Raw genomic sequence first — 16,366 nt, 5'->3', positions numbered from 1 at the left:
AAAAGCATGGTTCCAAGTTTTCATCTGTGAAAAAGCATAGCTGAAAATACTGTTGGATTCTGCACAATGGACAGGTAGGAATCAGGTTACCTGGTTCACACTTTAAAGTAAGTCTTGTAAACATAAAGCAGTCAGAACATTAGGACTTAGTTTTCATGGGCATGATATAAGATGTAGGCAGGAACTCTTGATCTTCCAGCAGGCAAGTGGGGATTGCACATTTACATTTTCCTGGCTTCTTTAATTATGTTTGACATAACCACAGTGCTTTAAAGTGCATAAAGACAGATAGCCTGTCCTGAGTTTTATAGAAGAGAAGAACCCTTTAAAGATGGAACATACCAGGCAATGGAAAGTTAATACATTCATGACAAAGACCAATGAAGTGAACACAGATTTTATTACTCCATGAGATGAATTCTGTGACCTGCAGATGATGTAAGAAGGATACATCAACTCCACAAGCATCTGTGAAACCCACAGTCAGTCAAAAGTCTCTGACAGGGGAGCGTGAACATTTGTGTGCTAATACTTAAGATTGTTTTTTTTTCCATTCATTCAATGACTTATTCCACCATGCTGTCAAATCCATGCTTCTCATCACTGTCCTAGAACAATCCTTACAAAAACTTTACCTTAGAGTAAAATGCACCACTCTTTTAGCCTGCCATGTGTAGAGGGGAGGGCAATGTCACTATTGTATAGTGGCTGCCTGCCTACCAGCCCAAGCATACTGTTAGTCTTCTATGGGGGTTTCCTGGCAGCTGTTGTTTCTTTCTATGCTAGTTTTCTTTCCCCTAAAATGGTGAGATTTTTCTTTTGAGGTCTAACATAAAGTCTATGAAATAACATTTCCTACAAGCATGTTAGAGAGCAAATAATATGTCAGTAGTAAGTAACAAATGAAAGAAATGTTCAACTATTACAAACTCACAATTTAATTAGGCACTGAAGTCAATTGGGATGTATCAACATACTAAGTAGAAAGGTTCCATGTAGCCACTACACATATGCCTGCATGCTTAGTAGTGGCCCTCCTGCAGTGTTGGGTTTGTGTAATCCACGATGAGGAAGTGATGGATACCTAGATTTTGAGGATGTACCAGCCCAGCACCAGAAGCTACAGTACATTGCACCCGCAATGATGAGAAGTGCAGCGCTCACCCAGCCCACATAGAGAGCAGCTCCTAGTTCTCGTTTCAGTGGCGTAGGAACTTCTGCATCATAGAAGTCACGAATGATGCTGCCACCAGTCCAGGACACAGGGATCAGAACAAGAACGCCCGTCAGAAGAAAAGCAACTCCAGCTGCCAATATGAAGACACTGATGCCCTGAGGATCCTCCTTGGTCCTGTGAGTATACTTCACACCAACAATGGCCATCAAAAAGGCAATGATCGACAGGAGCACTGAAATGCACATGAGGGCTCTGAACGCTTCTAAGGGTGGGGGAAGAGCCAGGATAGAGTCGTAGAACTTGCACTGTAGCCTGATGCCCATCTGGCTGATGCAGTCCATCCACAAGCCTTCCCAGATAGTCTCAAACACCACGATGTTACTGTCAATGTGGGCGGAAACTCTCCACTGTGGCATAGCTGCAGCTGCCAAAATCCCAACCATGCCCACGCCTCCAAATATTAGACCAGTGATTTGTAATGCACAGCAAGCCATGCTTCTTCTGGAAAGGGCACCTCAAGCCTAGTAAGTCTTCCAGAATCACTCTTTCAAAGAAGAAATATGAAGCATGGGAGAAAATACTTTGTCCTGTTGTTTCTTCATGTGGTAAGATGTTGATATTTTTCAGAAGCAGCACTCTCCAGTAGGAGGTTCAGACAGGTGGAAATCTATTTCTGACTGGCTTAAAGAACCTGCTATTTATTTGCTTTGAAATCCCTTTTGATTAGTATGCCTACCCATCAAGCCTAACGAGTTTCCAGCCAATGGAATACTAGGGAGGGGTTGATTTTACTGCTGCTTATGCGTATTGTGTCAGTAGTGATTTTATAATTAAGTAAGTGCCAGGGATTCACTTAAAAGCACCTCATTGCAGAACTAATGATTTCTTAACTGTAATCTGTAGCTATGTTGAAATTCAGTGCAGAAAGTTTGAACTTGCCTCTTCAAATATTATGTAAAATAGATCGTTACAGTTGTTCTTATGACAAAAGCTAAACTTGGAGTGGGGGTTACTTTCCAAGTACTATAGCCCTGGGAAAACAACTGATGTTTTTGGTTTTTTTTTTAATCTAGCTGGGAGTTACTTGCTCTTTAATGCAGATTCCTTATTTTGATCAAACAAAAGTATAATCACAATATTAGTCAGGTACAGGAAAGTCAAGTATTCCAATCAACATCAAAGTTTTACCCTACCAGCTGCATAATTCACATGTATGACAAAATACCTGGTGGAGTTTCACAGCTTCTTCTTTTGAATTCGGGGGTAAGGTTACTATTAGGAAATAATCTTCTATGAGGATATCTCATTGTTAGGATAGCATTAAGATAGTGTTGTTACTATCTTCTATACTAACCATCTTTTCCAAGTAATAACTGTACAATTCAAAAAGGATGAACATTTCTTTCAGCATAAAACACACCTTGGAAGAAGTCAGTGATCCCTCCCATGAAGCATTTATCTCAGCTTGCACAGATAGCTACAAGCCTGGACAAAAAAAACACTTGGTAGGCTAATTTGCCTTGGGCAAGTTAGAAATAACTTCTTTTTTTTTTTTTCTTTCTTCTCCCTACCTTGCGATAATAGTACATGATGACATCTCATGGGTGTTGTTAAAACAGAGGTCTTTCTGATTGCCCCAGCTCTTCAAACCAATGGGTCTAGTTAAAAAATACTTCGGCTAAAGACAATGAAAGCCTCTAAAATTGCTATCCAAGAAAGAGTTTTAGATTGCTCGTGTGTTGTTGTGTTATGGGCTGTGTGTGTTCAGAAATATCAAATGTTGCTCTTGATGGCATTAATGTAGTTACAGCCTTACGTGTCTACAGAATATATCCAAAGCAAAAGGTAGCACCCATGGAAAAGTGAATCTAAACTATTCACATCCCACAATATCTCCTTCTTCTTACAATAACTAACTGTAAGGAAGGACTGTCAGATACCACAAGTTGTATAATACAATATTACATGTCCATGTGAAAATACTCCCAAGATCTCTGAGTAATACAGTTTTATCTTCAAGTCTGCCAGAGGGAATCTGGGAGAAAAAATGTCCTTGGCTAAGACGTTGAATTGTAACCTTCAGAATTCAAATACATTCTTGAATATGTTTTTAGAGAAATAAATATTGCATCACTCTTCTGCATCTTGTGTTGAAAAAAAGGTAATGGACTTTCCTTGGTGCTGAGATTAAACCCAAAGTCATAGGTAGATACCCATCTAAAAGAAGCTCCTCTATCTGGCAAGAGAATATTCACTTAGAAGCAGACTGATTGAATACAAGACCTGTGTTACATAATTTCTGTCCAGTTTCCATTCAGCTTGTAGAGTATTTTAACCTGTAAATTATCAACACTGAATTTTGACTTGTTATTTTAATGTCAAAAAAGAAAAAGGTCTTATGGAAAAAACTCTCACAACTAGCATTTAAATGTCTTTTTTTTTCTTCAAAAGAAAAGCCCTTCTTGCAACATTTTCAAGTAGCCAGCTCTTGAAGAGATATAAGATTGGAGAACTGACTTTGCCTAATGCCCTGAAACTGTTTATCTGACTGCCTTATCTAACAGGATTTCTCTGAAATCTTTTTTCCTTATATGACTCTGAGAGGGTCAGCCATTGAGGTCATGCATAAAATTATACTTTGAGACAGTCAGGATGTGGTTTGTATAGAAAATAAATCATAGAATGGTAGAAGTATAAAATGGCTTGGGTTGGAAGGAACCTCAAAGATCATGTAGTTCTAACTCACTCTCAAAAATGCTATAAAAATGCATAATGTGCTGACTGTGTGGCAATACATCCAGGGTGTGCTAAACTGTTGAGTGCTTTTTTTGATGTCTAATTGGAAGAAGTACCTATGGTGAGTGACATCTGGATGTAGGTGTCAGGAACACCCAGGCTACAGTGCTGCATGTATTGCCAGAATAGTTCTTGTTATTGAAACCTGAGGGGAAGGACACAGGAGAGGAAAACTAGTAATTGGTGGTTTGGAAACCTGAAGACAAATTTCAGAAATAAAAATGAGCCACAAGAGATAGGATGGAAAAGAAATCCAAAGAATAATAACACTACATTGGAAACTCATGAGAACTGGGAAAACCACTCAGCTTGTTAAATGAGGAGTGCCTGGATTTGCTGATCACTGGAATATTTGTCCATGTTTGATTAGCCTGGAGGGAGCTCTAACTTGGATACCCTAGAGAACTGTACCTCTGTTTAAAGACTCATCCTAACTCTAAGAATTAAATTCTTACTTGACTGAGTTGCTTCAAAATTACTCTGAGAAGGAGACATCTCTTGAAGTAGAAATTAAATACATGCATATATGGTGGGTATGGCAGATACAGTGGCACCAGTGTCAGGTGAGTAGAAACAAAAGAAAAATCCCATTTCCACCGGTCTAGACTTCAAAAGTCTCTCCATTCTCTGTGCATCATCTGTGTATTTCTTTTATGTATCATCCTTCTGTTATGCTCTTGGCATTCTTACTTGCCTTAAGATGAGAACACCAGTTCTTTTGCAAACATGTCCACACCAAGATTTACCTTCAAAGTAGAAAATAGACAATGGAGGAAGTATATGGGATTTACATTTAATCTTTCCCTGGATCTTCAGATTTACATCTTCTCCTCCCTTTAAATCAGGAAGTTCATTTGAACCCTTTCCTGGGGGAGTACCTTCTGTTCCTTCCTAGCTTTTACAATGCTGATGACACCTGCAATGGAGGAAGCAAAGTGTTTCCAGTCCAGAAGATTAACAGAACCTGTCAATGATCCCCAGTGCTTAATTAATTACAGGCATCAATAATGTAAGCATTGAATCTTACTGTCCTTATACATGCACAAACAACTCTGTGTGGTGCATATAAATATGTTATTCTTGTCTAAAGGTGCAACTATAATATACAAAGTTCATCAAGAGTTCAGGTCAAGGATAGACAGGTTGTTTGTGCTACAACCTGATGAACTTAATTCACGGCTCAGCAACATTTTTGAAACAGGCTAATAGATTTATCTAAAGCACACTTTAGCAATTACTGAGAGTTATAGATAGGGCCACACTAGCCTCACTCATCCTATACAAGAAAGATCTCCACTGAGTATACAACAACTAGGTAGAACATCTTTTTTGGAAACACTGATAGAATCATACTTAAGGTAGTAGTTCCATTACTCTCTATGCTATTTTGATTCACTGCTGTATTTTAAGACTACTAATGAAGCAACAGTTACTTTGTTTCTGTTTTAATGTAATGGACTTTAAGAGGTAGAACTCTTCTAATAAGTGCTCACTTTAATAACGATGCCTGCACAGACATTAAAAGTTGAAGGTACATCTTGTTCCCACTCTCGTCAAGAATGTTGCCACTCTCATCAAGAGTTTTGCAGTGTGAGAAACATCTGATCAGTGTAGCTTCGGGAGGGATTTCCTCCAGACACATGACCAGCACTGCACTTGGAATGCTGACCTCCAACTCTAGCTTTGAGTCAGCCTGTGACTGACAGCTGAATTGAAGAAAAGCAAAAAGAAACAACTGCTTTTGTTCATCTTCCTCAGCATGCCTGAAATTCACAGACTGGCAGAAGTGCCCAAGTCTTAATGATATTCTGCATCTGAGGAAGCCTGACTCCTGGACACTGAATGAACTTGAGTTCTGTATAATAAAACTCTTCAGTAATAAAATATTAAATACTCCTTTGAGTATTTAATCCATCTAAACTGCTCCAGGCTTTACAAGGTATTTGTCACCTCAATAGTTATGTGCAGAGAGCAGCCATCCTGAGAGAAATAGAACATGCCAGAAAATACGCAATCTTTCTGTGCTGCTTAATGACAAGACCTCAAAGTAATCCTCTAGAAAATATCGGGGGCTGGGGAGGTCATTTTATTGCTTAGTTGACATTATACTGTTGGAAATATAACAGTGGCAAATTCCCAAGGTAGTATTGATTGTTTTCATATGAGTTAGCAGTAGGGTATACAGTTAGGCTAGTACTTAATGCAGAGGAGGGGAACACCTTTATTTAAATGATTTACTCCAATGGAATAAAAGAGAAGGATAAGTTACATTATGGCAGTGATGGTCTAAAGATAGACAAGAAGCAAAACTGTAGAAAGAGGTAGTAGTTTTTATGAGACTACCTGATACAGTTGGAAACAAGCTCTCAGGTGAGAATCCCAAGAAAGAGGGCTTTTGGAGCACAGTACAATACATCTTTGAACTGAGTTTCCAATAACTAAGCGATGCAGCAAAGTAAACAAGTCTCAAACTTTTAAGAATAGGTCTTTTTGTTCCATACTCCTTCATTACAATTTGGGCTTCTCCCTGTCCAGTGTATTCAATGTAGTCTTCCCATGCATATGTAAACCTAACTTTTTGCCCTCTCAAACACCCTAGCTCTGGAATGTAACTAAGTACATCGTTAATTTCCATCTTACAAAACAAACCCCAGCACAAGTTCCACTGCATCTAGCCTCAACCGTATGCTCAGTGACAGCACCTGACTTGATATGTCAGCCCACAGCATCATCACCCTATACTGCCACTCTCCCTCCCTCCTCAAATCCAGAGTCTTTTATCAAACATCTGTGATGTACCCATGACTCCTCCCGAGGCTTCCCAGGGGATTCACCTTTTCTCTGGAACATCCTGGTTGACTTTCCACAACTGGCAAGCTGAGTGTCCCCTGGGAAGGAGTAGTACAGCCCTGCCTGTTAGGTCTGTATACTTGACATAGCTCATGTCCCAGTTTAGCACAGTTCCCCATCACACAGAGGAAGATAAGGGAATGCAGAGCAGAAGTAAAGCTCTGCCTAGCCAACCAGCTGCTCCCGCATTCACTCTTCCTGGAAGCCATTAATCACTTTAAATTTGTACTGGCCTAGAGGCCAAAGAAGGAGTAATTTGCAGGAAGTGATTAATTTTTGTCACATGAACTCAGAACATCCTCTCCAGCACTGTGAACCATTGCAGTCCGAAGGATGCACCCCTCTCTCTGCAATTTTGCACTTATACATCCCCCTGGGGCTGAGGTGTCTCTAAACAGTAACAGGCCACTGCCTGCAAGAGGTACAAAAGGAAGGGAAGAGAAGGGGAAGGGAAAGGAGGAGACAGAAAACAGTCTGTCATGAAGCTAACTGTAAAATGGAGGAGGAAATGGCCTCAGTAGATACTACGCTTTTATGTTGGAATGAAGCTCGTATTGCGAGGCAGAAAATTGTATGTGAAAGATGATTAAGACTAAAAGATCTGTATCTAGTTAGAAGACTGTTGTCAAGGATGTGAAAATACCTGGAGCGCTGGAGGAATACTACCCATCTGTTCCAGATCACATTCTTCTTTATTTATCAGACTGAACAGCCTGAAGACATGAATGTGGATGATGCCTCAAAATTCTTTTGGAAGTGTCTGGAATGTGATCCCATGGAAAAGAAAAGAGAGACTTGTAGAATGTAGGTCCATGCTCAACCGGATGAATTACTTCACAGAGAAGGTATTTGATCAAACAGGAGAACAGAAAAGTTAACCAGCAAAGAAAATATATCAAAGAGGTCAGAAAATGCAAGGGGAAAATGAAACTCAATAAAAGTCAAACCAGGTAAGGCTTTACAAAAAGTAAAAGAAAAAACTATAGGCATACAAGTAGAACAGTAAAATAAGAGACACACTAGGGAGTATGAGTCTAAGAAACTTATTTAGACTCTCTTTGATTTTAGGTTGCAGTAAGGAATGAGAACATAACAGAATTGCTGTCCGAGGTAGGCAAAACATTTCAAATCTTTATGAGCATAAACTGAAGAAAGACAGTAATTTCCAGTGAAGAAAATTCAATGTGTGTAGTTCCAAATATGATAGCTAGGACTGTCAGTGTATGTGTCAAATCAGGAGTGATATTGTGTGCCTGGAGAACAGTGAAACAAATGGAATGAGTGGGGAGGTGGAAAACCCTGTGTGCAACTAGACATCCATTAGCCAGAATGTAATTGCATGATATGATTTAAAACGCATTATGAAAGTAAAAGAAAAAGTATCTGGAAGTAAATGGGAAATTAAATAAAATGCAGGACAGACTTAGCAAAAATAGATTCATTTTTGTTTGATAACATTTTCTATGAAATAGAAGTATAGAAAATCTAATCCATTTGGATCTTATTAAAGCGTCTGACACAGTGGTGGGAAATTAACAGAGATGCTGAAGGACTGGAGAAGAGTAAAATTAATGTAATATGGATAGAGAAACTACCAGTGAGTAAAACAACAGAAGGATATGTTGGAAGAACTACCACATTTATATTCCTGTTACCACTTTTCTATTTCTGTTACTGGTGGAGCCAGTGATTTCTCTGGGGTGTCATCTAATTACCCTCAGGTATCTGGCAGTAAAAGAGGAACTACAGTAGGAAATTTGCATTTGACTGAGTTGGTCGGTGTACTGTCAATAATTAAGTCCCTCAACATAGGAAAGATGGTGATCTTGAGGCCTGAAATAACAGAATTGAAATGCATTTAATACATTTGAATACAGTATTGCATTGGTGGGTTTTTTGTTTGTTTGTTTGTTTGTTTGTTTTTTGTCAACAATCTACCCTATGTTATGATAACCTTCAATAATTATAATCACTGAGTTCAACAGTGACAAGGCTTCCTCTGGGGCACTTTGTCCAGTTTTAGCCATCTAACTTACAGAAAGAGGTGGGGCAGACAAAACCAACAAGATAAACAAGATTGAGGAGAGATATAACACGTGCCAGTGAGGAAAGAGTTAAAGTTAAGCAAAAGAGATTCAAGAGGCCAAACAGTAACAGTCCTGAAAGATGGAACAGCCTGCCGGCTTTAGGGAAAGCAGTAGTCTTTCTTTCTTGCCTCCTGCTGCTGGGACAGGAAATAATGGAGCACCCTTAGCTTGAAATGGGAAGATTTTGTTGAAGTTTCATGAAAACTTTTTAAATGGAAAATGATAACCAATATTTCACTAAAGGCTCCGCAGTGTAGCCATCTCTACAATTTTTTATTGCATAAACATATTTGGTAACAATTTTGGCACAGTTATTCATTGAGAAGAGAATGGGTTGGTTTATGTCTCTCACTTGCTTATGAGCCTCCTCTCAATTACGAAAAGAACTAATGGTGCTAATGGGACTTTCATTTGTACCCAAATAAACTAGTTGGTCAGTAAGCCTTCTCCTAATTTTTCAAGCAACAGACATTTAGGACTGCCACTGGGTGATGGGCAAAAACTGGAACACAGGAAGTTCCATACAAACACAAGGAAGAACTTATTTATTTTGAGAGTGATGAAGCACTAGAACAGGCTACTCAGAGAGGTGGTGGGGTCTCCTTCTCTAGAGATATTCAAGGCCTGTCTGGTTGCTTTCCTGTGTGACCTGCTGTAGGGAACCTGCCTTAGCATGGGGGTTATCTCCAGGGGTGCCTTCCAACCCATACAATTCTATGCTTCTGTGAACACTTAGCAGAAAGATGTCATGGTCACCAGCTCCACAGGTCAGTGAAATGAGTGGGGAAGCAGCACAGAGTGCAAAGCAGTTGTCTAGTTTCACCAGAGGATTGCTTCATGGTAGAAACACAGTGGAAGCCCAAGGGCTGTAAGCATTCAGACTGCAAAAAGGAGGAGAAACCGACTGAGGTGTTCTGTTTATGTTCTCAACTCTGCTCTGCAATCTAATACTGTAATAGTGGAAGACAGGCCTCTGTAAAGTCTGTAGCTACTGGCTGGAGTTATCTATACTGCCCTTCCCCCAGCTCAGCAGGAAGGCAGAGCTGTGCATCATGCCTCATGCTCAGAAATCCTGCTGTAGCTGCTTCGTGGGGTCTAAGAGTGATCCTTGGTGAAGGTCTCAAATCCCAGATAAAGGTGATCTGAGCACTAGAGACTGGAACTGGGGAAGGTAACCTCCAAACATTATTGTCTGCTGGCACTAGCCACCTGCTGCTATGTAGGCACCTGCTTCTGATGGTGACAGTTGCAGATCTCCATGATGACACAAGAAGGCCATTCATATATTTCACTAATGAGCTTTCTTGACAGTAAGACCCAGGATTACATGGACTCTCCTACTCTCTCCAGGTTGAGGGAGGTGATTCTGCCCATCTACTCTACTTTCATGAGACCCCACCTGGAGTATTGCATTCATTTCTGGAACCCCCAACACATGAAGGACACAGAGCTTTTGGAGTGGGTTCAGAAGATGGCCAAGAAGATGATCAGAGGTCTGGAGCACCTCTGCTACAGGGACAGCCTGAGAGAGCTGGGACTCTTCATCTTGGAGAAGGGAAGACTCCAGAGGAACATTATAGCAGCCTTTCAGTACCTAAAGGGAGCCTACAGGAAAGCAGGAGAGGGATTTATTATAAGGGCATGTAGCAACAAGATGCAGGGAGATGGTATTTAAACTGAAAGAGGGTAGATTTAGACTTGATATTAGGAAGAAATTCTTTACTGTGAAGGTGAGTCAGTGGAACAGGTTGCCCAGTGAGGCTGTAGATGCACCCTCCCTGGAAACATTCAAGGCCAGGCTGGATGGGGTTTTTAGCAACCTGCTCTAGAGGCAGGTGTCCCTGCCTACATCAAAGGGGTTGGAATTAAATGAACTTAAAGGTCCCTTCCAACCCAAACCATTATATGATTCTAGGATTCTACGATCCCTGCTTCGCTGTCTTTACTAGTTAAGTTTTATTTGAGGAGAAAGCAAGCAGCCTATAGATAAACCTCACACAAAGGCACTATGTGTATTCAGAAGCAAGGGAAAGTGCAGTGTCTGCTCAGGTCTGCAACTTAAAGAGACAGACATATCCATTATATGTAGCTGGCCTTATTAGATCTGCAGATGTGTGATAACCTTGTGCACCACGTAATTTGTTCTCACATAGAAATGTGCAACCACTCAAGACAAGAGCTCAGCTGCATCCAGTCTCTCCTGAAAGTATGGCTCTGCAGCCACCTGTGTGCTCAGCACCTCACTGCCTAGCACTAGTGACAGCAGTGCCTAGAAGTGCAGGCAGCAGCTCTGCACTCCAGACCTTCACAACAGTTGCTGCTGCAGGAGGAGAATTTCCAAAGGCGCCCATTAGGAATGAAAGCTCAGTTGCTGAATGACAGAGCAGTGACTGAAATCTTGAGCCTTCACTCACCTGAGATTTAACAGAGCGTTACTCCCCTCTGGCCTGCAAGTTGTGCAGTCATTCCCACAGCAGAGAGGACACCCTGCAGACCTGGCAAGGCTCCACATCCATTTCACACTGCAGGAATGCATACAATTGCCCCAAGTGCAGCACAAAGGTAAACAATCTACCAGCCCTTCCTTTCATTCATTGAGGCAAAGTTCCACATTTTCCAAATAATTTCTCTTGTTTGTAAGCAAAAACATGAATTCCAAGATGCAGGATTCAATATTTGGAAAATGATAGTTGCAGGCAGTTGATTAGTGCTGGGATATGCCTCCCTGCATGGCACCTTCTGCTCAGACCTCTCAGGGATCACTCGGTACATAGGTATGAGGGAGGTGAGCTCCATTTAAAAGTGAAACTTTAATTTCAGTGCTCTTGAAGATACAGTATGCAGGTAAGGTGAAATTTAAAGGAAATGGTTGGAGGTACATTGAAAAAACTTAAGGGGGATATGTGTCATACTAAACTGGATATTTTGCAGCCAGTATAGAATTTATATTGTGAAATCTTTCAGATTCCTACTTGCAGTTCATCAAATCTGTCTTTCTGTTTGTCTTAGGGATACTTTCAGAAACCTTTTTGCACCTTCTTTTGTGTTTTTACAACACCATCGTGTGCTTTACCAGGAGCAGATAAAACTATCCAGTGTAGGAGTGGTGTTTAATATTCACAGGGCTTTTACAGAGATGTCACACTTATCTCACTTTCCACTGAAGCTTTCCTCAGACAGGTAGATTAATACTGTATGAATCACTCCATGTTCTGACAGCAGAGATAACTACAGTGCAGCTGTACATATGAATGTAGTTCTCTAAGTGAGATCTTGCACCTACTTTTTAGAGGGTTGAACTCAACAAGTGACTTTATTGCAGACATTGTTATAAATCCTGGTGCTCTAGCTACAAGTTCCGTGTAGAATCCTCCACTCTCTTTCTCCCCCCAGAAAAAGAGACTACATGTAGGTATAAATATTAATGAAGGAATAGGAAGGAAATATAACTGCATACTTCTACATCACAAAAGGCCAGTGATCATTACACATACACATATTTAGAAATAAGTTGCTTAAAAATAAGGAGAAAAAGTTACATACACAAGTACATAGAAACATTAAGGCTGGAAAAGACCTCTGAGATAACCTAGTCCAACCAACCATCAGCTCACCCCCACTGTGCCCACTGACCACGTCCCTCAGTGCCACATCCACACGGCTCTTCAACACCTCCAGGGACGGTGACACCACCACCTCCCTGGGCAGCCTGTGCCACTGCCTCATCATTCTTGCTGAAAGCACATGCTTCCTAATACCCAACCTGAACCTTCCCTGAACATCATAGTATACATCTTACAAACACTGCAAAAAGACTGTTTCAGGGTAGCACACAGATATTTTTTTCTAGCTTGCTCAGAGTTGCATTTTATGAAGTGAAGAATTTGATTCTGAATTTTCAAGTAGTAATAGTCTAAGGAATTTACTACAGAATTACAGATCACATCATAAACTTTCTATAAAATATTTAAAATAGTCAATCACGCTCTAGAGTAAAAATGTTGTTCTCCATTAAACACCACAAATTGAATTGTGTCATCAGTTAAGTCAAAGGCAAAGTGCCATTAATTTCTATGGGCCTGAGGTTAAAAATTCTATTACAAATATTATCACTATTGATTAATTTTAGTCGTTTATTAAATTAATTTGTATGGAACTATATTTATTTTTCAGTAGGATTAGTTTCATTACATTGTTCTTTATCATGGGTACATGATCTTGATATTAAAAATATTGTTGAGCTTGTTCTGGTGTTGGCTGTGAGAAAGTAATATCACTGCTTATTCTCTTTTGCCTATAAACCATGCTGGTAAAAGTGCATCTCAATAAAAATATGGGCCTGACTGACCAAAAGATCATTTTTTAAAGACATATATATCATAGCATCCTGTGGCAGTTAGCCAACACAGTGCTTGTGACCTATGCAATATTGCAAAACGTTGTGAGCTACAAGGAGTTTGCAAGGGAAAGCTGTCACTTCTAAAGAGAAGGATGTGAATGAGTTCGACCTGTACAGATTACAAAAGAAATAGTAACTTTCAGCAAAATGATGGTATTTAGGTTGAATATAGAGCTATGTTTGTTCTCTGAAATAAGGGGTATTTTTCATGTATTTCAGCTTACCTTACCCTGACAAATAAATTCCTTCATGAAACTCTCCATCAAACACACAGTAAATCAATCCCTTAGTGAATGCTTTTCTTTTAAACAATTGTTATCTTGTCCTTATTCACTGTTATCCCCTTTCCCAGGAAAGAAAAAAAATGAATTATCTGCTCAGCTCTCCTTTTTACTAGGCTGGTTTTTCATATCACTGTAGAACTTTAAGCCCTTCATTTATATAAATTAAACACATAAAATGCTACCCAAAGCAAAACCACACAACTTCAAAGCTATTCCAAGTTACTATGACGTAGCATTAAACAGTCACCTTCCCATGTGGTACAACTGTCCGTGCTGCAGCATTACCCCTGCAAAGCCCATGGGGATTTCTCCAAAACGTAGTCACCACAGCAGCCACTACAGAACAGGAGGCAAAGGCAACTTCCATTGAAATCCATCCAGACAGATTGAATGCTTATAAAAATGCTTAGAGGAAAGTAAAACAAGGAAAAGTCTGGAGGCATCTAGACATACTGACTCTTAGAGTAGGCACTTTCTGTGGTCCCTTGCAAGTGTTGGTTGAGCGGCAAGTTGTGGGGAGGCACGGAGTAGTTGTAGCTCCGGGTTTTCTCACAGCAGCGGCAAAAGCAGCAGAATATGGCTCCAGCAGCCAACAGGCAGAAGGCAGCCATCCAGCCTAGGTAGAGGGCCTCACCAAGCTCCCTTTTCTGTGCCACATTGACCATGGGGTTGTAGAAGTCCCTGATGATGGTGTTGGCAACCCAGCAGATGGGAACAAGTGCAATGGTGCCCGAGAGGATGAAGAGGAGCCCAGATGCCAAGAGGATATAGCCCTTGGTTGGCCAGCCGCTCTGCCGGCACCGCGTGCACTTCATTCCAACAGTGGCAACCAGGAAAGCCAGGAAGGAGATCACTGACCCAGCACACATCAGCCCCCTGGATGCCTGCAGGTCTGGTGAGAGGGCCAGCACGGAGTCGTAGACCTTGCACTGCATCCTGATGTTGGCTTGCCTGATGCAGTGCATCCACAGGCCTTCCCAAATGGTCTCGAACACGATGATGTTGTTCTCGATGAAGGCAGACACCCTCCACTGAGGCATGCCTGTGACTGCAAATGTCCCAATCATGCCGAGGCCGCCAAGGAGCAGCCCGGCAATCTGCAACGCACCACTGATCATGTTGCTTTTGCAAGGTGTGCACCGTCCAGTAGGTCCCCCAATATGGAAAAAAAAAAAGAAAAGAAAAGAAAACCTTTGTCCAAAAGTAGCTGTCCTTTGTGTGAAGAAAGTTCCAGAGTCAGGCTGCACAGCCTTAAATCAGCTCAAATCTGGCACGCGCTACCAGGGACTTGGCTGCGCCTTCGTCGTCTTTATAATTCCCCTGCCACCACTGACTCGAAGAGGCAAACCGAGCAATCAAGTGGAACAACTTTCCAAAGCAAGAGACAGGACGGGGTGTGTGTAAACCAGCAGGAGCCACTTAGAATAAATGCACCTTCTGAGACAGGTATATTTGCATTGAAGTTGATTATTTATAAATTTAAAAAAAAAAGCCCTACCCTTAACACTAGGTGTTGTCTACGAGTTTGTCAGAGCCAAGGAAATGGACTCAGCAGGCAGAGGCTGTGTGTGCTGGTGCAGTCGGTGAAGCTGTTGCCCTGAACACTCAGTACTCTGCCTCTGACCCCAGCTCAGCTCAGGTTCCCGCAGCAGAGGTGGCAGTGAGCCAGGAAGAAAGCGGAGCTTCCTGCCTCACCACAAGGCCCCTGCCTGCAAAGCGCTCCTGTTCAGAAGCTTGGAGAGCACTGAGGCATCAGCATCAGGGAACAAAGCAAATCAAAGGGACAAAAGGGACTCTGAGACTGAAACAGATACCTCCCCAGAGGATAGTCAAAGCTTTAAAACACCACTGAAGAGTCAGAAACGAACAATAAGAGACCTCAATCCTGCTAATACCTCTGTACACATATACCTTTACACATACGTATCACTCTTCAGAGTATATGGGGAGAGGCAAACTTCTGGAGATATCCACGTGCTTCAATCGTTGTGAAGAGCTGTGATTTAAGCTATGCAGCACACTGTTTTCCAGTGTAAAAGTGAGCCCAGCCCATTTATTGTAGAACCACATCATTAAGTCTGGAAAAGATCTCTAAGATCACTTTGTCCAACCATCAGCCCACACCCACCATACCCACAGACCACGTCCCTCAGTGCCACATCCACACGGCTCTTGAACACCTCCAGGGATAGTGACTTCACCACATTCCTGGGCAGCCTGTGCCACTGCCTCACTGGGAAGAAATTGATCCTAATATCCAAACTGAATTATCCCATGATGGAGCTGGGTGCAATAGAAATTATTGTCTCTCCAGGCAAAAAGCCATTAGACATATCCACATGCAAATAAACACTCTAGAAAAACATCATTAAAATAATAGTATAAATTAAGTATAATTATGGATAGCAGGTGAGCTGTTCATCCAAGGTTTCTTGGGTGACCTATGGACAATCCAGGGAAACTCAAGTGAAGGACTTCATGAAAGTCAAAGCAAATGAATCTACAGTCAAAAATCTAGGAAATAATCACACAAAACAGTGGATTCCTTCTTACAAATTCATGTAGCTATGAATGTATACATGAAATATTGAGCCTAGATGTGCCTTGTCACAAAATTAAAAAAAAATAATAGTCATAAACTAGGATCTTTTGTTATAACTAGTACTCCATATGTTAAGACAGGCCTAGTCTGTTAAACTGTAAAAGATTGATGTAGGATGTAAATAACCAGATACTAAAATACTAGTCTGCTATTATTTGAACTTGCTTCCCT

At 41.0% G+C, this 16,366-nt stretch overlaps 3 protein-coding genes across 3 annotated transcripts in view; 1 reads left to right on the top strand and 2 right to left on the bottom strand.

The window, feature by feature from the left end:
* Positions 1-16,366, top strand: part of BACH1 (BTB domain and CNC homolog 1) — a 506,041-nt gene that overhangs the window by 296,248 nt on the left and 193,427 nt on the right. The window lies entirely within an intron of this gene.
* On the bottom strand, positions 912-1,832 carry LOC136052025 (claudin-8-like). The gene has a single exon (XM_065741814.1). The coding sequence runs from the start codon at positions 1,669-1,671 to the stop codon at positions 1,003-1,005; it is 669 nt and encodes a 222-aa protein (XP_065597886.1). The 5' UTR covers positions 1,672-1,832; the 3' UTR covers positions 912-1,002.
* Positions 14,037-14,711, bottom strand: LOC136053318 (claudin-8-like). Its single transcript, XM_065744069.1, has one exon. It carries the CDS (start codon positions 14,709-14,711, stop codon positions 14,037-14,039), a length of 675 nt encoding a protein of 224 aa, XP_065600141.1.

This window comes from Cyrtonyx montezumae, unplaced genomic scaffold (assembly GCF_038088225.1).
Source record: "Cyrtonyx montezumae isolate F1298 unplaced genomic scaffold, pur_monq_1.0 scaffold_3, whole genome shotgun sequence".
NCBI classification, from domain to species: domain Eukaryota; kingdom Metazoa; phylum Chordata; class Aves; order Galliformes; family Odontophoridae; genus Cyrtonyx; species Cyrtonyx montezumae.
The sequence above is the reverse complement of the archived record's forward strand: the minus strand, read 5'-3'. Positions and strand labels throughout refer to the sequence as shown.